Below are 22,112 nucleotides of genomic sequence, written 5' to 3' on the forward strand. Positions count from 1 at the left end.
AACCAAGGTATGATCACACTCTGACCTGTAGGTCAAAGTAGAGGGGGCTGTATCTGGAAAAGACTGGTGGGGTGGTTTTTATCTAACAAAGTGAAGAGTCACAGAAAACACAATGTTTTTAAGGGAACTGAACTAACAAAAACACAATCAGCTCACACTAAAATGGACAGTTCAAAGGGAAGTCACTGGGCTCCCAACCACTTATGGCTGAGAAGCAGGCTAAGCAAGCTATTCAGCTGCAAACCAGGCCTTTTAATATGGAACAAGTTAGGATGACTGAAAAGGTGGAACTAAGAACCAAGTCAGGTCTAGTAATGGGTAGATGATGTTTCCAGGGATGGTACCTTGGGTGTGGTTCTGGGCTGCAGAGATTTGATAAGAAGTTATCTGCCTGCCATGACTTTAAGTGTGACGTGAACAAAAACAGAATTACAATAATCACTTTCAAAATGTCAGGATGACTTACTCTAAACTTGGCTGGTGTGGCTCAGTGGATTGAGTGCTGGCCTACAAACCAAAGCATTGCCAGTTCAATATCCAGGGCACACGCCTGGGTTGTGGGCCAGGTCCCTAGCTACTGAGGATGTTGGAGCAACAAATTGTTTCTCTCTCTTTCTTCCTCCCTTTCCCTCTCTTTATAAATAAAAATCTTTAAAAACAAACAAAAAACTTTAAATTTAAAAAAGAGAAAAAGACTCTAATTCTCATATTTAAGACAGTGTGTCACGAGCATAAGAAAAAGGAAGCGGAACACAGGGCTTTCAGCCAGAGAAGCTAAAAAGCCTGGGTTTTCATGTTTGTACTTTTGTTCTCAAGAACTACAAGAAGACTCTAAGAAGCTGTCGGGAGAGCTGATAAACATGTGAAGGTAATATCTTGGAAAAGATAACCTGGAAGACTTTAATTACAAATGTATCCAATAGAAAAAAGAAAAAAACAACACAGTTTTCAATTTTAAATTTTATTATAGTACAGAGTTAACAAGTTTTGAGTTTTCTACATAGGGAAAGACTGGTCAACTCAGACACTTCATAGAAAAATTAGCATTCAAAAACAAGTATGAATCCATAGTTGCTTCTGTGACTAAAGAGGAAAAAACTATTTAAAAAGTTACCAAAACACTAACCATATCTGAGACCATTATAAATTTCAAACAGTAGATTTACCACACATATTACATCTTCAAAATTCTAATATTGCAAACCATAACCACATAATTTGGCTACAGCTAATTGTTTCAGAAAAGTTTTAAAAATTGACAAAGTTATGACTATAAAATTTTTGTAAAGATCTTTTTTGTAAAGTAAAAAAAACAAAACCCTTAAATCTTTAATTATGGAGAACAAAACAATCCTCTTAAATTTCTTATAAATAGCTCTCAAGACATATATTACACATCTGCTACAATTCTTTACCTGAGAGAATTTCCCAGGATCCTTCACGCCAAAGGATTACCTTCAAGAATTCTTCCATCATTTTACTCACATAAATATGATTAAACTCCTATAGAAGTGAATTTAGACATATGCATTCTTAATCTACCCTTCCCCAATTAAGTTTTTGCTGAAAAAATTTTACAAAACAAACAAACAAAAAAAAACCTCTTTGGTAAAAATCACATATTCTCCCCTTTCGAAATGAACACCTCTGCAAATGATTTACTAAAGAAGAAAAGAAAGATCTTGAGAATGTCTAGCATTAGTCGGAGGAATTGTGTAAATAGCTGTCTAGTCCTGTAAAGTAGGTCTAACTTTGGAGAGTCCATCTCTGCCTGAAATGCAACACTGTATTAAAATATCTGAGTCCTTACAATTATATTAAAAGTGGCAGGAAACATGGTGGCCTTAAGAACAAAGCCACAGGGAGTTAGTGCTATTGGCAAATTAAGAATGCCCTACAGAGAAGTCCGTAAACCAAGTGGCTGCTGTACTTTCCCTGGTTTAAGAAGGCCCAGTGTTCTCTCTGGGCCTACAGGTCCTCAGCCCAAGGTCACACCCTTCTTACAGGATAAACCCTCTTTCATTACGAAGAGGGGTACAACAGGGATGCATGGCAAAATGAGAGGCTATTTAGAAAGGCAGTCAAGGGAGGAAAAAACCCAGGCATCTTAAATACAGGCTCTGGAATTCCCTTTTTTGCAGATAAATGAAGCACCAATGGTAGTAAACGTCTGGCCCAAATTAAGCACATAATTTTAAAAGGCAGAGGGTGACAACTGGGATGGGTGGAATCAGCATGACACACAGGTCATCCATACTGAAGGAACCTCTGAAAGCTGGAAATAAACAATTCTGTGTGGGAGACCCTGCTGGCCACTTCTAATGGGCACCAGAACCTCAAGCCCCCAGTAACCCACCCTCCCACAGCTCATAAGAACACAGTTCATTAGATTACAGAAGAGCTCCCAGTACTTCCTGCGACCAAGACCTTCAAGCCCTTTCCCAAGAAACTGTGAGGACAAAAGCAAAACCAACAAAAGCAAGACCCAGTAAGGACAAAGCAGGGTGTCAGGAAGCTCTGACAGAAAAGTGTCTGGTCTTCAGTCAGGAGATGCGTCTAGGTATATACAGCAGCACTCTCAAAAGAACCCCTTCCCCCACCTAAGTCTTTTTCCTCATGGAAATGAAAGGGGAAATATTTTCCACATCAGATGAATAGCCCAGAGGAAACATACACACAGAATTTTTAAACTTTTTCAGCTTTCACTGCTACAGGAATCTGACCAGCAGCTTCTTGGAACGCATTTTTTAAAAAGTCATGTACAAAAAGTTGTAGGAGGCCGAAGTCTATTATTTAACAAAAATTTATCAAATGAACAGTATCATTATAGCAACTCAAAACAATTGGCACAATTTTTCCAGTCTCTTAAATCACAATAGCACAAAAATGTAGGTTCTTTAAACCTACAGCTGAATGTTGACTCATCACCTGAGTGTTGTTTATTACAATTAATAATAACTAAAGTCAACTTATGTATATGCCCACAGTCCTCAGAGTATGTCCACATCTCTATTGATCACTCAGATGAACCTTGTGTAAATTCTCAGTTGAGAATAAAAACCAGGTGACTGTAACTAGTCCTCTTGTGTTAGACCAAATTTTAGAAAGGAATTTCAGGCCACAAACCAAGTCTTAAGCACCTGGAAACCATGGGCTGGCTGGGCAGGCTAAGGAAGGAAGCTCCCAGGGCCCTGCCACTGGCAATAGCCTTTCTTTTGTGTTTCCCTGAGCTTCTTTCTGCAGTGAAGGGGGTCAACAAAGACCAGCCAAAGAACACCCAGCCTTGTCAGCTTGACCTTGACCTGCTGTGAGGACAAGTTCTAAAGTCACACAGCTGGCCACCAGACCCAGCTCACAGGAAGAAAATATAACAAAACTAGTTGCTGATACAAGCCAAGTTCTTGATCTGCCTCCCCTTGTGGTCTTTCCTGAAGCCGATCTCACTTACTCAGAGCCCTTTGTCACTGCACCTGGTAGCCACTGCAGGGGCCTCTGCCAGGGAGCTGCTGCTGCCCAGACAGTCCCACTCCCGCAGCCTGTTCCCACCCAGAGCTCACTCCCACTGGCTCACTGAGCACGAAGAACTCCTGGCCTAAAAAGAGACTCCTTTTCTCACCAGTACCTTTAAAGATGGAATCTCAAGACACCATCATTAAGGCACATTCCTAGAGGGTTCAGAAATTGCATTTGTTTTCTTTCCTTGTTTTCTTAGGAAGAGGGCAAAAAAGTAGACACAATAAATTTGAATAATTTCCAAAGCCAGCATTTTGGCACATGGGAGCCCAGCTTACATGGAACCCAGTTCTGCCCAACTCATACATACAGTAGGGCACAAGACAGTCTTTCAGTCACAGGCCTTCTCTGCCAGGGAGATTGAGGAGTCCTTCCATCCCACATGAAATACTAACACGGGTGTCCCCATTAGTATTTAGAGCCTCCACTGGAGTCTCTAAAGGACTTTCCACTGTGTCAACACTTTCCTGACTGAGAACAACAGCATCGCAAATGGACATCTTGTGGGGCAGCTGCCCAAAGTCCAATATCTCATGAGTATTACTCTATAAGTATGTATTTTAAAAATATCGGTGGATGTTATTTATGACTTAATTAAATACCCCCACAGTCCGCCTTTCCTTCTAGGTGTATTTGGTCACTTCTACAACTGGTATGACAGGTCTTATCTGGTCAGCCCTGTTTCAGGTGCTGCCCGTGATCCTCACCTCAGCAAATCTACTCCAAGAAACCACAATAGACATTAACAGGATGGTCCCATTACAGATCCAGAGATCCAAAGCCCTCTGCCTCTACCATTCTGAAGGCCTCATGGTGGAAGAGAAGCTGGGGGGCTAACCTTAGCTGAAAGAGGGTGCGGCAGGTCTCAGCCAGAAAGCAATTTTTCAAGTAAGGACCTGAAGTATTATTACTACTAACAGCACAAACAAGTAAGAACTATGGCTCCCCATCATTTAGACAAAGAAAACAATTTGGAAATTGTTCTATGATCCTGTGAATAACTCCACAAATAGGTCATAATTATTGCATTAACTTGGATCAGGTGGTGACAATACAGTGGGGGATCACAGGGGTGGTGGTACCAAATTCTGCTTTTTCACATTATAACAAAGAAGCTGAACCCAGAAAGGAAGAGGGAACCTCTGGGAAGGGGCACAGGAAGACCACGGCAGATGTGATTCCCAGCATTGGGACGTCAGCGGGGGCCAGGAGGAAGCAGCACACCGGGAGCTAACAGTAGGTGCCTTCCTCTTGTGCCCTGTACCTACCAGGGGGCTGTGAGCAGGCTCCTGCCGCAGGGGTGTGGCAAGGGGTCTGCATTCTGCCAGGAGCTGAGGGCTCAAGATTCGGGCATGTTTTCTATTCCAAGGATAGGAATGATAGGCCACACAAGGTAAATTTCTATCCCTGTGAGAAGATGTCGTACTCCAAACTCTGTTTTGGTAAAAACATGCAGAAGAAAAATACTAGCCTAACTACTATCCCAGTTTTTAAGGGCAAGACACATACAAAATATATTATCACTCAGGATCAGCCTAGTAGAATATTTCAATTCTTTTGGGATAATCTGGTAGTTTCTTTTCAATTTTTAGAATTAAAAAGCTAATCGGGTAAAAATTTTTTTAAGCCGTTTCAAGCACACTCCAGCCAGGGGATGCCAGCTTTTCGAAAAGCACCAGTCACTGCTCAAAACTCTGGGACACTTGTTCAAAGGACGTCGCTTCCAGCCTGCAGGCCCGCTGAACCACAGGAACTGCTCAGATGCTCACACATAGAACTGTCGAGTAGGACAGCAGAGGGGTGCGACCAGCGTCCACAGGAACAAGAGCACACATATCCAGCAGGAGGCCATCTTGACCCAGAAGATGGACCAGCTCCCGCTGAAGAAGGTTTCAATGTTGGCGCTTTCGTAACTGTGAAAACAAGAGAGTCATCTGTGGTCAGAGCCGGGAGAGAACAGGCGAGGAGAAGGTCTCTTCTACCAAGTGTTTCCCTGCTTCTGCCCCCTCCAGCTTTTCCCTTTTGCCTAACAACTGAATTCATCTATAATTCACACCTGTTTGATGTGCACAACCCAATGGCTTTTGTTATGGGCATAGACTTGTGTAGCCATCACCACAATCCATTTTACAACATTCCCATCACCCCAAAAAGAAATCCTGCACCCTCAGCCACCCTCCAATTTCCAGCCCTCACCCTAGCCCCCAGCATTCACTCATCCACTTTTGGTCTCCATGGATTTGCCTATTTGGGACATTTTCATTTTCATATGGAATCATGTGGCTTCTTGGGACTGGCACTTTTCACTCAGCGTAATTTTTTCAAGGTTTACCCATGCTATAGCTCTTGTCAGTACCATACTATTCCTTTTTATTGCCGAGTAACATTCCGTTGTCTGGATACCACACATTTTGTTTATCCATCATCAGTTGATGGTCATTTGGGTTGCTTCCACTTTTTTGGCTACTATCAATAATGCTGCTGTGCACATTGTGTACAAGTTTTTGTGTGAACACAAACATGCTTTCTCTTGACTTGCGTATACACTTAGGAGAATTGTTGGATCATATCATAACTTTATGTTTGACATTTTGAGGAACTGCCAGACTGTTTTCCAAAGTGGCAGCACCATTTTACAATCCTACCAGGCTTCTCCCATTAGAATGTAAGCCCTTCCACCCAGAACAGACTGGCACATAGAGGCCACTCAAATATCTGTTGAATGAGTGAAAAACAGAAAGCACCGTGAGCCAAAATGTCTATCCTATGTATATCCTAATTTATAACAAACTATGATCTAACAGAAACTTTGGACCAAAGAATGAACCAAAAAGAATCCATATGATTCAAAAAGAATCTCTTATGTTTTCACTGCCAAGTTAAACAAAAACAAAACAAAAACTCAAAGGAGGGATATGTAATCATTTATGTTAAAATAATTACATAGATTTGTCAATGCATAGAAGAGGAATAAAAGGATATACACCATATTTTCACAGTGGTTATGCGAGAGAAGTCACTGTTCCTTTTTATATTTGCATATTAATTTTTTGTCAAAGGTGTTTTAAACTTCTATAATGAAAGTGTAAAGAATAAAGACAAAATACAAAGTAGAAAAGGGGTATTTTCTCTTTCTTAAAAGCAGATGGGGTAGAGAACACATAAGGCAATATACAGATGAAGTATTATAGAATTGTACACTGAAACCTATATAATCTTATTAAGCAATGTCACCCCAATACATTCAACAAAAATTTTACAAGCAGATGATTACTTAAGAATTCCAAGTGCTTCCTCCATTACTATTATTAATACTATGTTCTATAAGACTGCTCATATGAAGTTAACCCTCCTTTTTTTCAAACTTGCAGTAAGCCTTGGCAGTGCCAGGGTTAAAGCGTGCCGCTAGACTGTTAGTAACCTGAACCATTTCTGTAGAGTTGAGTACTGCCTGACGTGGAAAACAGTTTAGCTGACTCCAGATTTGATCTGTGTCTCAGCACATTAAAGAATAGGATCGATATTGCTTTTTCAAAAACTGCCCCTCCTGAAACATCTAAGAAAATGAGCCACTCACTTGAACCAGTTGGTAACGGTCATCATCACATAGAGGGAAGCCAAAAAGAACACACAGTGGAAATAGGAATAGCTATAGACGGTGCTTTTCTTTTCGTCATAAATGACACCCGGTCCCTCTTTCATGTTCTGCTGCTCTTCAGCGTCTGTGAACCATAAAGCCAGTACAGGCCCAGTGAGCGACCACATGCACAGTGACCACTTTAGCAAAGACACACTCACTTCATCCCAGGGGCTGTTCAGTAGAAAAGATGTCAGATGCCACTTGTACCCTCAGGCAACGCACCCCCCCCCCAACCCCAGAGCCTTCCTGCACAGGATTAGTTGCCTAACATCCCACTTAGTTTAACAGAGACAGAAGAGAGCCATTAAAACCACAAAACTTATTACAAGTTCAGAAGAAAGTGAGAGAGAGCAGACCAGGAGTTCTCAAGCCCCTGGGATCCTCCAACCCAAGAAGAAAAGTTAAGTTAAGGGAAAGAAATAGTCCAAAGAAGGTGTCAGGATCTCCTGGTATTTTCCAAATTTTCATTCCTTTAAAAAAATGTATTTTCTGCTTCTTTAAATCTCACTGCACAACTTAACTCAAGCTCAAGCATGAGTCAATATATGAGACTGATTTCTCACCTGCTAGAATACCAAACAAACAAACAGAACCCAACCACCCTCTTGGGGAAGAATGTGAAAAGTATACACACAGTAAACTGGCTTTGGAATAAAAGTTTCCCCTCACCATTCAGTTATTTGTACCTGAATCCCCAATGCCTACAGACTAGAGCTACAGGTGTGTAGGGCCACACAGATACACAGGGACAAGTTCTCTACTTACCTTCTCCATAGGGACCGAAGCAAAAGCAACACCGAGCTACCTGGGAGAGCAAAAGCAACAGTCAGGTGGCTTGCTTTCTGCTTTTCTCTCCGTATCAGGAAAGCACTAACAGCCACCACATGCCAAGCCCTCCCCGTCTGAGTTACATCCCAGATCCTGAACTGTACACTTTACCCCTTCAGAGGGTTTTATCTAAGCATCTGTTCTTCCCAGATGCTCTGTGTGCTGGTGATAGAAAATACAACGGACATGGAGGCGAGCCGCCAGATCCCCTTCACACGTACACACTCAGTTACTACGACTGCTGTGAGCCAACAGACCCTAAATCGCAGCTCCCAGGCTTTGCCAAGTGGCAGAGTCACCATGCCAGGGAGCAAGCCCTTCCTGGGCAACCTGCAGGAATGAATGCTCACAGCAGAGGTGTAAGGGAGCAGCCACTGACCCCTGTATTATCCTGTTTACAGCTGAGGAAACTGAGGTCAGGCATGTTAAAGAACTGGCCTGAAGTCACACCACTAGCTTAGTGATGGAGCTGGGACATGAATGCAGGACAGGAACTTCGAGGTCCATAATTCCCAAGAGGCGGCAGGTAGCATGTGATATCTGGGAGCTGCTGGAGCCGGCAGCACCAGAAATGGTGAAGCTAAGGAATCTGGAGTAAGAGGCCTACCCACAGTTCCTGTAAAAGTCAGGCTGCTCCCCTGGCTGTCTCTATGCACTGGGGTGCCGGGACAGGCATGGGTGCGACGCTTCCTTTGAAGAGTCTGCTATCATTTCAAGTTTCATACCATGTTTCTAACCTGCTCAAAATAATACACATAATTTAACAAATATCAGATTATAAAAAATAACGACATGATTCCAGAAGGACTCTCATAAACAAATAAGAAACCCTACATGTACCAAGACGGTCTGGGAAGGGCTGGGTCCTTGGCACTTTCTGGCTGATAATATTTTTACTACAAAGAACAGTGAGTCAGGGACAAGGACCTGGGAGGCTGACCCTTCTCCCCATTTATACACTTCAAGGGCACATCCTTGTTTCCCTCCTACATTAAGGGGACTTGTGATAGAGAGACTGGCCTTGACAGAATCTTGGAACAAGTGACACAAAGCCTCACAAATTCCTTCAGGGGGCCCAAGACATGATGTGCTGGGGTCCTAGTTCTTTTGCAGCTTAGGTTACCACAAGAAATTCTCTTTCAAAGGTGTATTCTGTGAAACGTGATGCAAAAAGAGCAAACCAACTTCCATCCTGCACACACTCCATTTCCGAAGGAAACACTGGGACTTTTTCCTTAGAATAAGAAAAACATCCTCTCTTAAATCTTCCTTAGAGACTCGCTGTTTTTTGCACTTTAACTCTGTGCACAATAGGGACATTGAGGTACCACCTCAGCAGGTGGGCACCCAGTCGGTGGTGACAACAAACATTGCCTTCTAGAGACCATTCTCTTCTGCATAATAGGCAGTAACCTATTCAGACTCAGCACAGTTTTCTCCTTTTTTAAAAAAGTGACAGAAAGAACTGGTGAATGACGCTGGCAGACTGACAACCCTTCACAGCGGTTCACTCTCCAGGTCAGGTGCAGGAAAGACCATCCCCAGAGAGGCAGCTGCAGAAAGAAGCGCCCATCGGATATACCAGGGCTCTTAAACCCAGGAAAAGCCATTGGGATGCAGGCAGGATGCGACACCAGGCAGGGTCAGCAGCCCAGCCCGGCCAGGAGACAGTAGTGGAGCTCCTGGGTAGCTGTGGTTAGGAACACGAGCTCTGGAGCCAGAGTGCATGGTTTACATGCGGGCAAATCAAAAGTTTCAATGACTTTACAAAACAGAGATAAAACTCTCACTGGGCTTTTATGAGGATTCAATGAAATGACATATGTGGTGCCTAGAACAGTGCCTGGAACACAGCATGTGCCACAAGTCTTGGCCATCACTGGGACTTCCCATTCTCTCCATTCTTGGGGTCAGAGCTGAGTCTTCTGGCTGTCTCCATCTGGTTAGCCTTTTTAGACCTTGGTGGATGTTCCACGGAGGGTCCCAGAAAAACACTTTTGCAAAAGGAATAAAATAAGACACTCTTCTGAGCGACTGGCATCTGCCAACCACCATGATTCTTTGGACACCTAGTCACAATTCTTTACCTGATAAAATGCCCACCTGAGGGAACTGATGCACTTAAACGAGCATTTAATGTACAGACAGTGCTCAGCCGTGCGGCACACAGCAGATGCTGCTTCCTGCCCTTCTCCAGCATCTTCTCCTCCTTCAGAGCAGCTATTATATGACCTCACAGTTGTACTACATATGGAGGGCACAGACAGGTATAAAACAGAGGAATGGACTAGAAGTTAAAGCCACACACGTGCATTCCATTAGGACAGAAGGAAAGAGCAAAGCACCCTGGGCTGCCTCTGCTAGGGGGGCAGCAGGAAGCCACACAAGAGGCCCATTTTATGGGAGGAAAATCAAGGATTTTAATTCCATAGTAAATACAGGACATTTCTTTCTCTGTACAAAATTTGTATTCTTGAGATCATGAAACACAGATCAATAAAGATGCAAATAAACATAAAAAGCCTTCCCCAAAAATGGGACTTCTGAGATAAAGCAGGACAAGAGAAGGAAATGAACTTACCTCCTGTTCAGGAGCTGCGTATCGCCCCTGCAGAGCATCAGAACTCGATCTTGTTGTCGATGTCAAACTAGGAAACAAACGAAAAGGTCAGCAGAGCACAGTCCCGTGTGTTACAGGGCCTCACTAAACCAACAGTCCTCACTGCTTCGATAAACGCAGTCTACTTCAACATCCACTTTAGTCTCGAACTGGCTTGCCGATTCGATAGGTGATGTCGTTTTACATGAATTGCGTTAGACCATTTTGTGCAAAGTGAAGTTTGTACAGGAATAAGATGTCTTATGGTCCACCATCTTGGTTTCCACTCTTAGTTTTTGCCTTTCCTCCCTTAAAGGCCAAAACAACATTCTGATGTCACTTTTCAGGTTCCCCGCCCTTTGACTAGTCTCACCAAGCAGGGATCGAAAGCAATTAAAGAGCACTGAGGTGACAATAAAAAGCAAGGGCATGAAAAGCATAGGTCACAGTTACTTACTGCAATAATTAGCCTATAGCAGAATAAAGTTTTCTGTTTAGCAATTTAATATAGAGTAGCTGTCAGAGTGATTTTAAAAAAATTCTTCCAGCCACTTTCCTCGTATCTTGAGAGGCAAAATGTTAGAAAATTTGACTTGCGGGGGTACAAAGGGTATTTGTTTTTCCCGGGAAAAAGGAGGGAACATTTTAAGCAAATAGAAATATATGCAATAATTAGGGTTCCATCTAACTGTATAAATTTGTTTAGCTAATATTTACTGAAGGCCTATCACGCATCAGGTTGTGTTCTAAGCACTAAAGTCTCAGTGAAGGCAATCCCTGCCCTCACATAGCTTCTGTGCCAGCACGGAGACAGGTGTGTGCGTGTGTGGGGGGGGTGGGGAGGGGGGTGTTGGCTAGTGGAGAGGCAGGAATTAACAGGCTCTTTTGAACCAACTAAACCATATGAGGCAACACTGCCTCCCTTTTTCATTCTCAAACTCTTTCCCAAGGAGGGATCAATGAGATGCAAACAAACAATAAAAAGCTTTAGCCATAAACAGGTCCTCTGGGATCCAAGCACATTGCTTCTTTTGTGGTCTACTCAAGTCCAATAGCATTACTTTCATCTCTGCTTTGAACTGATGGATGCTAATCGAGGCCCATTCCACTCCCACTTCCTGACTCTGAGCTTGGTCAGGGGAATGACAAAAACATTTCAATGGCTGTACTCCCAAGAAAACACATACACCTTGCTCCTGCATCTAAGAGTGTGCTGTATTTTGCCCTGACCAGTGTGGCTCAGTTAGATGGGTGTCGTCCTGCAAAGCAAAAGATCGCTGGTTCAGTTCCCAGTCAGGGCATGTGCCTAGATTGCTGGTTCAGTATCTGGGCAGGGCGCATGTAAGAGGCATCGATGTTTCTCTCCCTGCCTTCTCCCGTCTCTCTCTCTCAAAAAAGAAACCAACCTGTATATACTCATAAGTGTCCTATATTTTGTGCCTACGAATTATGATGCAATACAATATACATTTTCCATGGGGGGAAATACAACTTTCAATTTTAGGGAGAGATCATTACCTGAAATTTTCATCTAAAAGATGATATTCATACTTTAAAGGGAGTAGGATAAACATTCCATTTCATAAATTCTTTGTAATAAACAGTTTCAGAAAAACAAAGCTTATGATTCCGGCACTTTTACAGCTTCACTGCCACCATCAGAGTACAAAACAGGGAAACTTTTATCCTTCTAAAAATACCCATGTTCAGTTCACTAGTGACATGTGACCTCTACGAGCAGATGTTACTGTAAAATAAGGTCTTTATTCAGTCGTGGCCTTTTTCTGCAAAACACTCTTCTTGGAATTATGAAGAAAATACTGTTTTTAAAGCTCCTAAAAACACATAGGAAATTTTTACTGTCAGCACTCTGGCTATAATTGACCCATCAGCACAAGACAAGTTGTATAATAATTCCTGGATTATCCATAACCTCTTGTCACCTAGACCTATGGTATGAGTGATGTTAAGCAGGACTTCCCGTCAGGGTGAAAGAGACTAAAAGTAGTTGGTTGGGACAAGGCTCGACTATACAGAGAATGTCCAATACACTGTAGCATTATTGCTATACCTGGTCCCCAGTCACGAAAAGCCGGCAGTGGATTACAGTCCCTGTGACAGCCAGAAAGAAAGACCCCTCCCATACTCCTGCCCAGGAACCCCTGCCATGCCCACAGCCTCTTCCACATTGGCAGAGGGATTCCAAACACAGGTGCCTTCTGCACCCACTTCAGTTGCTTTTGGAACTGCCCAAACGTCCCCAGATGACACAAAGTCTAAAAACCATGTCCAGACTTCCCTACTGCAGACCATAGATTCTGCTTCCCTGACCAACTTACAGGGCAGGCCTGTGAGAGATCCCTACTACTCCCCAGCCTCTGTGTGACGTTCCCACTGTGCCGTATGACTGGTGGCCCACAGCTCCCAAAGGAGACCAGAGTCCTGCGTGACCGGGGGGCAGGCCTCCCATGCCCCTGATACAGAGACGTGAAAATTTCTAGCTGGTAGGTAAGAAAGTGGCAGGATTTCCAAAATAAAGATACAGGAACCAACTCCCCTTTTTTGTTAAATTGGAGTATCAGGCATAGAACACACCACAAGAACAGATACCCCTCCTTGACTTACCAACTTTTTTCTTTTTAAGCCCATCTCTCTCTACTGCCAACACACCAGACTTGTACATACCTATTTTCACATAGTATACCTTACACATTGCTGTGAATGTCCCATTTTGAACTAGCAAGTTTGATATTTTATAAAATTCTTAACTTTTCCAATTTTGTATTCAGTTTTAGTTATGCTTAAGGGAAAATATAATTATATTTTTATGTACACTGTCTAGGAACTTGAAGTAGCCAGGGGAGGTTTCCTAGCACAAGTGCCTCCTGATAAGATAGGATAAACTAGTCATCTAGCTTATCTTTCTACCTCAGTGAAGAACGGACCTATTATTCCAAGCCAACACAGGGGGAAAAAAATCACCTGCCTCTCCAAATACCCCAGCAAGAGATTCAAGGAAAAGGATCCCCAGATTGGGGGTGGAGAGCTACAGGAATAGGCTCCATGCCTCAGTTTCCTTTTATGTACAATGAGGGGACTGAACTTGATTGACTCCGGGCTCCTCCTGTCCAGTCTGACAGCTTGAACTTGAAACAAACAGAACAATAATCTCAAAATCCAGAGGCCAAGGAGGGAATTAAGGAATAGCTGGGAGAAGCTGGAGCCTGTCACAGCAAGAACTCCTGCATGGGGTCCCAGCTGTGACACTTCTTCACCACAATAAAGCTGGGGTGCAGCAGAATGGGGTTCTGGTGAAAGCGTGGCCTCAGTCAGAAAGCTGGGGGGTGAGTTGTGGCTGAGCCCGTCTTCCAAGTTGAGACAACAGAAAAGAAACAACAAACCCCTGGTGAGTGTGTCAGAGCAGGACTGGGAACAGAAACTGAGGGTGGAGGTCATCATGAGAGCCCTTAAAGTGGTGTGGGGGGGGGGGGTGCAGGGGGTGTCCTATACATGCAAAGGTGGGAAGAAAGCACACTGAACCTTCTATGACCTTACAGAAAAGTCAGCCCCAGCAATCTTGGACTGTCATTGAAAATGGGTGATCTCTTCTCCCTTTAATGTACACGCGACCCAGCCTTTTGGCTTCCTACAATTTCTATCAAGAATTCTAGAAATCCTTGCAATTGTGTTCAAATGACAGTTTCTACCTAGCCTCTTTTTGTTACATCTTCCAAACTTTCATTCCTCTGAGTCTGGGAGGAAAACATAAACTCTAGAAGCCAAGATTTGAAAACCTCCTGATTGGACCACCTCCCACCCCTGGCAGAATTCCTCTTTTTCAAGGCCTTGCTTGGCCTGAACTCACTTCCCAATGAGCTGACTGCCCACCGGCTGCAGTGGATAATCACAGCAAACATCAATCACCCAGCCCCCGCCCTGGGGTTGTGCTTCACACAGCGTTACCCGTGTTACCCAAATACCCAGGCACCCCTCCGTTACACTGGGGGTGTGGCTGCTGTTTCCCATCTCCTCCTCCACTGGGCACTATGGTTTTGCAATTTAAGTACTAGCATTTGATAACATTTACTACTGGCATTTATACAGATTTCAAGTAGCAGCTGTCAGCTTTGAAACCTGTTATCTTTGGGGAACTATCAGCCTAGACCATACCAACTTCCACTACAGTGCCTCTAAGGTCCGGGAGCGGTGAAGTTTTATTTATCAGCACTCACTCAAGGGGGGTGGTGAAAACCTGATAGGGTAAAAATTCCATGCTGCAAAACAACGTCACTTGCAGCAATTCTATCAGCACACTAAGTAGTTTTTGCCAACTTTCCACTGGTAGGTTTAGAGCAAATCCAAGCCCTGTTTTATTCCTTTTAGGCATCTAGCCACCCACAAAAACATATGATTTTACTCTTTCAAACATCTTTACAGTTTTTTATTTTTCTTAAAATTGATTTCAGAGAGAGATGAAGGGAGAGAAAGAGAGCAACATTGATTTGTTGTTCTACTTGTTTATGCATTCATTGTTTGATTCTTGTCTGTGCCCTGACTGGGGATCGAACTAGCAACCTTGGCATATCAGGACAACACTCTAACCAGCTGAACTACCCAGCCAGGGTAGTTTGTTTCCGATGATGATGATGATGATGATGATGATGATAATTTAAAAAATGCTAGCTCACTGTAAAAATATATCATTTTTAAAGGAAACAGAAGAACAAGAAAAAAAATACGTCACCACTATTACAAGTTCGGTTTATTTCCTTCTATGATTTTTCTATATATGTAAACACAACTATATTTACCTTTTAAATGGAATACTCTATATTTACAGTTTAGTAATCTACTTTATCCTCTCTTGACTTACCAGTATTCTTTGTACGCTAATTCAGAAAAAAAACTGAGTAAGAAATGAAATTAGCCATGTTGCTGCCATTTTCCCCTAAAGCCCAACAATAACAGACTCAGGAAGAAAAAGCTTGCTCCAAAAAGGAAGAGTTGAGAATCAGGATTCAAAGCTTGGGTGCCTTTATGTTTTTTCCTGAAAACACTCATTGACTTGGGCCCAAATTCTATTTCTTTTTATATAGTAGGTACTCAGTGAACAATTATGGAATCAATAAAAATCAAAGGCCAGAAAGTGGCCACCATGTGTGGAGGAGATGCTGTTCCATGATGTGGAAAACTTTCTGTTTCGCAAGCTGGACCCAGGCCAGAATGGAGTTTGCTTTCTGCAAATCCCTCTTAGAGACCGCTGATTATAATTAATCTTCATTCTGGCGTAAGGCAGCAACCCTCCCTTGACTCCTGCTACGAGCTTGGTTCCTGGAGCAGGTTGCTGTCTTGACCTGATCGAGCATGTAAAATCACTGCCACCCCCGGCAGCGTTCACGCACTGTCCCGTCCTTTACCACAGAGAACGCTTTGGCACCTGCCAAGAGACGCAGGGATCCGTTCTGTCGTACAACCATCCAACACATGCACCGTATGTACGTTTCCCTCAATAAACTCGACTAATTAACAGACTCGAGTGGCCAGTCTTTCTTTAGTCTTGCCCTGCCCTCCATTTATGGAAGTCGAGTTTCAGTCTAGGGGCTTCTCCCTGGGTCTTTGTGTGCTAACACCATGGTCCCTGTGGCTGCAACAAGGAGACTCTGTCACTACGTCAGAAACAGAGTGAGCATCAAAGTCATACATCCTTCACTGTAACACCACTTTGAACACAAGTAAGCATTTGAGGGCTGGATGTGCGGTTCTGAACAAGTACCTGGTACCCTGCTAGGGTTAGGGGCTGTCAGAAGCTATAAGAGAAAATGCCAACTTGCTCAGAAAGACATTTTATTTATACAAAGCAGCACCATCAGCATTGTTTCACTTCAGCCAGAGGAAGATTATAATGTGCTTAGGACAAGCTGGAATTTTTATACACTGAACCATAACAAATAAAAATAAAACACAGAGGTAAAACCTAAACATGGACAGGTTACTGTCAAAGACAAACTTAATAACCGGTGAGCTATCTACCCAAAATAAGAAACAAACCATTTCTATCATTTACTTTTCTCTCTCTGGCAATCTTTTAAACATTTTAAAGGTGGAATAAAACCCACCATAAGCATCTGAAATGCAGCCTGCTTATGTATCACACCTACTTTTAACGGCTTTGTGCGTTTTAGCATAAAAAGAAAAGGGGCATTTCCTGTCTTTCCTAGACCAAGCACGAAACGAAATCACCCTGTATGTAGTGCTTTGCACTTTGCATCAGCAGAAGAACAAATGTTATATCCCTTGGATTAGAAAGTTTCCCAAACATACTGACACAAACCATCTCTTCCTCACTTTGTGTTCCCTTGCCCTCCAATAATGCTTTAGCAAGTAATAGTCAACCGTCTTTTAAAGGGTTGCAACACACCACATACTTATGTACCTCATATAAATACAAGTAACGTAAATGAAGTCCAAAAATCTATTATTTCTATTTCCCTTCTTCCTCAGAAGGTATTTGTTTTGTTGCCTTAGAGCTGCTAAACCTTATTTAAATTCTTCTCCTGCATATTTAAAGTCTGCAAAGATGGCCTCCAGTAACTCCTAACACTTACCATGAGTATAAGATGCATAGAACCAAGAGAGTGGTACCCAGTCCAGTAACCAAGTTTTCGTCTCTGTACAGTTCCTGACCCAAGTCAGGCGCACAGATTGTAATGTTCTTGCCGTGTTTATCCAGAACTAAAAAACAAAATAACCACAGTTAAATTAGAAAAACCTGTTGTAACTCAAGACTCATGCATTTTGGGAAAATTCAGGTAGCTTAGAAGAGTGAAGACTTATCCCTGAGAGCTTATGCTCTATAGTCTTATTCGACTCAGACTAACCTGTTGCTATTTCAAGGCACGCCCTCCCACCTCAGCACCCTCTGAGAACAAGACCCTCAAATTCTAGCTCAGTGCTACAGGGTTCTTCAGTCCAGGACCTTGTAAGAGTCTTGCTCTTTTTCAGTACTATTCAAATAGTAAAGAGTAAACTTAGATTCATTTTTCAGCTGATTTGGTGGCCTCTGAACGGAGATAGTGTGCGGACAGTGGAGTGCTCCTGTTACAGAAACAGGGGAGTCCAAAAAACCCCAGAGTTTGCAGCTGGGGGATGGGGAGAAGGAAGCAACTTTCAGAATGCCTCCACATGCCTGAGGCCGGTGGCTAGTGTCTTTTTTTATGCAAAATGGCTTTAATGCATCCAAAGCCTCAGGTAGATGGGAGGAGTCTTGAACCAGGGGATGGTATGGAGAAAGCACACAGAACCTGCGTAAGGTTCTGTGAATGGTCAGAACTGGTTACCGCACCCACTGCATCAGAGGATGTAGTCAGGGATTTAAAAATAAGCGGCAGACATTTTAGGCGGACTGTGCGGATTTAACTAAGGTTAAGGCGGACTGTGCGGATTACAAAAGGACTAACTATACAGTTTACAAGGAGGCTGAGAATCCATGAGGTTCTGGATTAAAAGCTGGTGGACCCCATAACACAGACGAGGTCTCCCCAATCAGGATTGAATGATTGGCAGCTACTGGTAAAGCTGAACTGTGTTTGGAAAGTAGGGAAAGGGTTTCTCTGACTTTCCTAAAACTAGCCTGGTTTGGTAGGGGGGAGGCAAGGATATGTGTTTATGGGTGTTTTAAAGAACATAAGACTTAACAACAGAAATCCGCAAATAACTAAATCTATATAACTGTTAAATAAACTATTCTTTTTCTTTTCACTAAACTCTGGTATTGAGAGTTATAATTTTGGCGGCGGGCAATCGGGCCCCTAACTAAAGAGCCCGCGGGTTTGTTTTCAACTGGAGCAGCCCAGGGGTTCTGTAACACTCCCTCTACGTCCACCCTCTCTGGAGGTGTGGTGAGAGTGCTCACCCACCAACTGTGCACCAGCAACATAACAGCCATCTGCCCACAGCCTCCACCCCGCTGAGAAGCCATTTTACTGCCGGTGATGGGATGGTCATGACATCTTTCGGGCTGTAACCTGGGAACTTCCTGAGGTGGCTCTATTTTTAAAATATTTTGAGAGGCTACATAACAAAGATTTCTGTAGTATTATCATCGGTGGTATTTGTTGTTGTTATTTTTAATTTATTGATTTGAGAGAGAGAAACACTGATTTTTTGTTGGACTTATTCAGGCATTCATTGGTTGCTTCTCATATGTGCCCTGACCTGAGACTGAATCTGCAACCTTGGAGTATCGAGGTGACACTAACCAACTGAGCTGCCCAGCCGGGCCCAAGGGTAGTTTATTTTTGGTCTAACACAGAGCTTTCAATTTTGAACACCCATGTTAAGTCTGATTGCCGACTCTGCCCAAAAATAAGGGAAACAAGAAAAATAAACCATTTTACAAACATGTGCATTCTAAGTGTTTGAAGTTGGACTAAAATTATTACTGGTACTCGCACTTGAAACAGTAAAACATAACTGTGTCTGCTGTGGTTAATGGAATCTTTATTCTTAGGCCAATGAAAAATGTTTTTCTTTAAAGTGACCAAATATGAATTTTGCTATTTAAGTAGTACCACCTAAACTTAAAAATAAGTATTTTTTGTTTTTAAGTGATACCTGCCATTAAAAAGAAAATTACTGTTAACCAAAACCCCCATTAAGTTAAAACCAGAGATTAATACATAAAGTCTTAGAGACTAGATTTAAATAAATTTAGAGTCAAGATAGAGCTTTTTAAAAAAAAACAAAAACAATTATATCCAGGAGAGACTATACTTTATATAAGACTAACAATTATATCAGTTTGCCCTATAAATAACTATAAAAATAAGACCCATATACAGTATGCACATATATTAAACCTTTCAAATTAATCTTTGCCTTTGCTTCCTAAATTTAAAAAAAAAGGAAAACGACTTCAAAAAAAATTTTTTGGTAGATGAACAACAAGTTTAATATCATGATAATCATAATGCTTACTTAAAATTTATAAATAGTCTCATATACGAATGAGCTGTAAAAATTAGATCACATATTCACTCTGCAAAGTATTAATAATTCCCATGGTTTAAGAGAAATTCTAATCATATCTAGGTGAAAACAGTACTAGTTTTTAGAAACATAAGTTTTTTTAAAAACAATTTAAATTTTTTATTCTTGAGAAAATGGTACATTTAATTTGTATGCGATCAAATGTACCCAAACATATACAAATATATATACACTTTCATATAGCACAAAGTGATCAAAATAATAAATTTGGTGTTTTACTGGCAAGGCCCCGGTTCTCACAGAACACCGTATAATAAAATACAATATAACATAATACTTTTATAGTTCTCAAATAATCATTGCGACTATTCTACAATAATAATAGGTCACACTTATATAGCACCTACTATGTGCGAAGAACTGGGAATTCTTAAAAACCACCTTATAGGCCTCTCAGTCCAACTTTTTACTGCGGGAGGCGCTGTGTCAAGTGCAACCACCCAAAGCAACGTCCTGTACTAAGATTTCCGATTAAGATGGCGGCACAGGTAAACACAGTTCACCTCCTCGCACAACCACATCAAAATTACCACTAAATTATAGAACCACCATCACTCAGAACTGATAGAAATCAAGTAGCATGGAAGTCTGACAACTATGGAATTAAAGAAATGACATCCATCCAGACTGGTAGGAGGGGCTGGTCCCACATCCACATGTGGTGTATAAAAATTCAGGAGGGATATCTTGGGAGAGGAGTCCAGGGTTCCAATCCCCCCCGCCCCCCCACAGTCCAGGGTTCCAGTGCCAGGGAGATAAGTCCCCATAACTTCTGGCTGCAAAAACCAGCAGGGATTGAGTCAGTGGAAGAAACTTCTGGAGTCCCAAGCAGTTCCTCTTAAAGGACCCACACACAAAGAACTTACTCAAACTCAGTCCCTCTGAGCTCCAGTACCGAAGTAGCGACTTGAAAGAGACCAGTAGCAAATAGGGAGGAACTAAAGTGTCTGGCATCAAGGTGAGAGCTAGGGGACAGCTTTCTCCCAGAGAGAAAGGTGGGCAGAGCCACAGAGCCAGCAGGCAGGTGCCATATCTGAGGCTCCATCAATCTAGCTAACACTGTTTGCCTTGCCCTGGAGATCTTCTGAGGCTCAGTCCAACACAATTTAAAGCTGTTAACAGTGGCTTTTCCAGATGTATGGCTGGTCTTGGCTAATATGTTACAACTTCCTATATCCTTTCAAACCAGCAACAATTGGCTTCAGTGAGCCCCCAGCTCCTGTACTCTTTGCTAAGTGGCCCCAGGCACAGGACAAGCAGCAGCCAGCCTAGATTCACAGCTTGGCTTCCCTTGGGAATCTCCAAGCCTAGCACAAGTAGCAGCCATCTCAGATTGCTTTACAGCTCAGGCAGGGTGGCCCCAGGCAAAATACAGGCAGGGGGCTGACCTTGGCCTGCACTACCTGGGAAACCCCAGGGCCTGTGCAACCAGTGGACAGCTACAGACCATGTCAGAGCACCACCACCCTGCCCATGCACAGGTAATCCTCCACGGAAGGCAGAGGTTGGCAGTCAGTGGTCACGGTCAATCCTTGCAACTGACTGGCCTGAGTAAATCCCTCCCAAGGGATTTACTTGGTTGTAGCAACCAAGGCTCAACTACAAAAGAAGGGTGTTTTCATCCCACATGAAAGGCACACCTTGAGTACCCAGCTTGGATAATAGGGGAGGCTGTGCCACTGGATCCTACTGGACACCTACTACTTTGGCCACACTACCAAGACAGGGAGTCATAGCAGCTCTACCTAATACATAGAAACAAACACAGGGAGGCTGCCAAATTGAGGAGACAAACAGACATGGCCCAAATGAAAGAACAGATCAAGACTCCAGAAAAATAACTAAAGAAAATGGAAATAAGCAATCTATGAGATACAGAGTTTAAAGCACTGGTTACAAGGATGCTCAAAAAACTTAGTGAGGACGTCAGCACCATAAAAAAAGATGCAGTCAGAAATTAAGGATACACAAATTGAAATAAAGAACAATTTGCAGGGAAACAACAGGGGGGTGAATGAAGCTAATAATCAAATAAATTATCTGGAACATAAGGAAGCAAAAAACAACCACCCAAAACAAGAAGAAGAAAAAAGACCCCCCCCCCAAAACAAGGATAGTATAAGCAGCCTCTGGGACAGCTTCAAGAGGCCCAACATTCGCATCATAGGGGTACCAGAAGGAGAAGAGGAAGAGCAAGAAATTGGAAATCTATTTGAAAAAATAATAAAAGAAAACTTCCCTAATTTAATGAAGGAAACAGACATAAAAGTCCAGGAAGCACAGGGAATCCCAAAAAAGATGGATGCAAAGAGGCCCACTCCAAGACACATCATAATTAAAATGCCAAAGGTTAAAGATAAAGGAACAATCTTAAAAGCACCAAGAGCAAAGCAATTAGTTACCTACAAGGTAGTTCCCATAAGACTATAAGCTGATTTCTCAAAAGAAACTCTGCAGGCTAGAAGGGACTGGGAAGAAATATTC

The 22,112-nt window shown here is 42.6% G+C and overlaps 1 protein-coding gene across 1 annotated transcript in view; it reads right to left on the reverse strand.

Moving 5' to 3' along the window:
- Positions 1 to 945: 945 nt before the first annotated feature.
- The window catches only part of SERINC5 (serine incorporator 5), an 87,795-nt gene continuing 66,628 nt past the window's right edge, over positions 946 to 22,112 (reverse strand). The window contains exons 8-12 of the mRNA XM_090276424.1: positions 17,186 to 17,312; positions 10,563 to 10,629; positions 7,919 to 7,958; positions 7,091 to 7,235; positions 946 to 5,426 (exon numbers count right to left, since the gene is read on the reverse strand). Coding sequence (XP_090132550.1) covers positions 5,279 to 5,426; positions 7,091 to 7,235; positions 7,919 to 7,958; positions 10,563 to 10,629; positions 17,186 to 17,312 — 527 coding nt within the window. The 3' untranslated portion in view covers positions 946 to 5,278. The remainder of the gene's footprint in view (positions 5,427 to 7,090; positions 7,236 to 7,918; positions 7,959 to 10,562; positions 10,630 to 17,185; positions 17,313 to 22,112) is intronic.

Source organism: Furipterus horrens, unplaced genomic scaffold, assembly GCF_987537825.1.
Source record: "Furipterus horrens unplaced genomic scaffold, mFurHor1.1.pri manual_scaffold_5, whole genome shotgun sequence".
NCBI lineage: Eukaryota > Metazoa > Chordata > Mammalia > Chiroptera > Furipteridae > Furipterus > Furipterus horrens.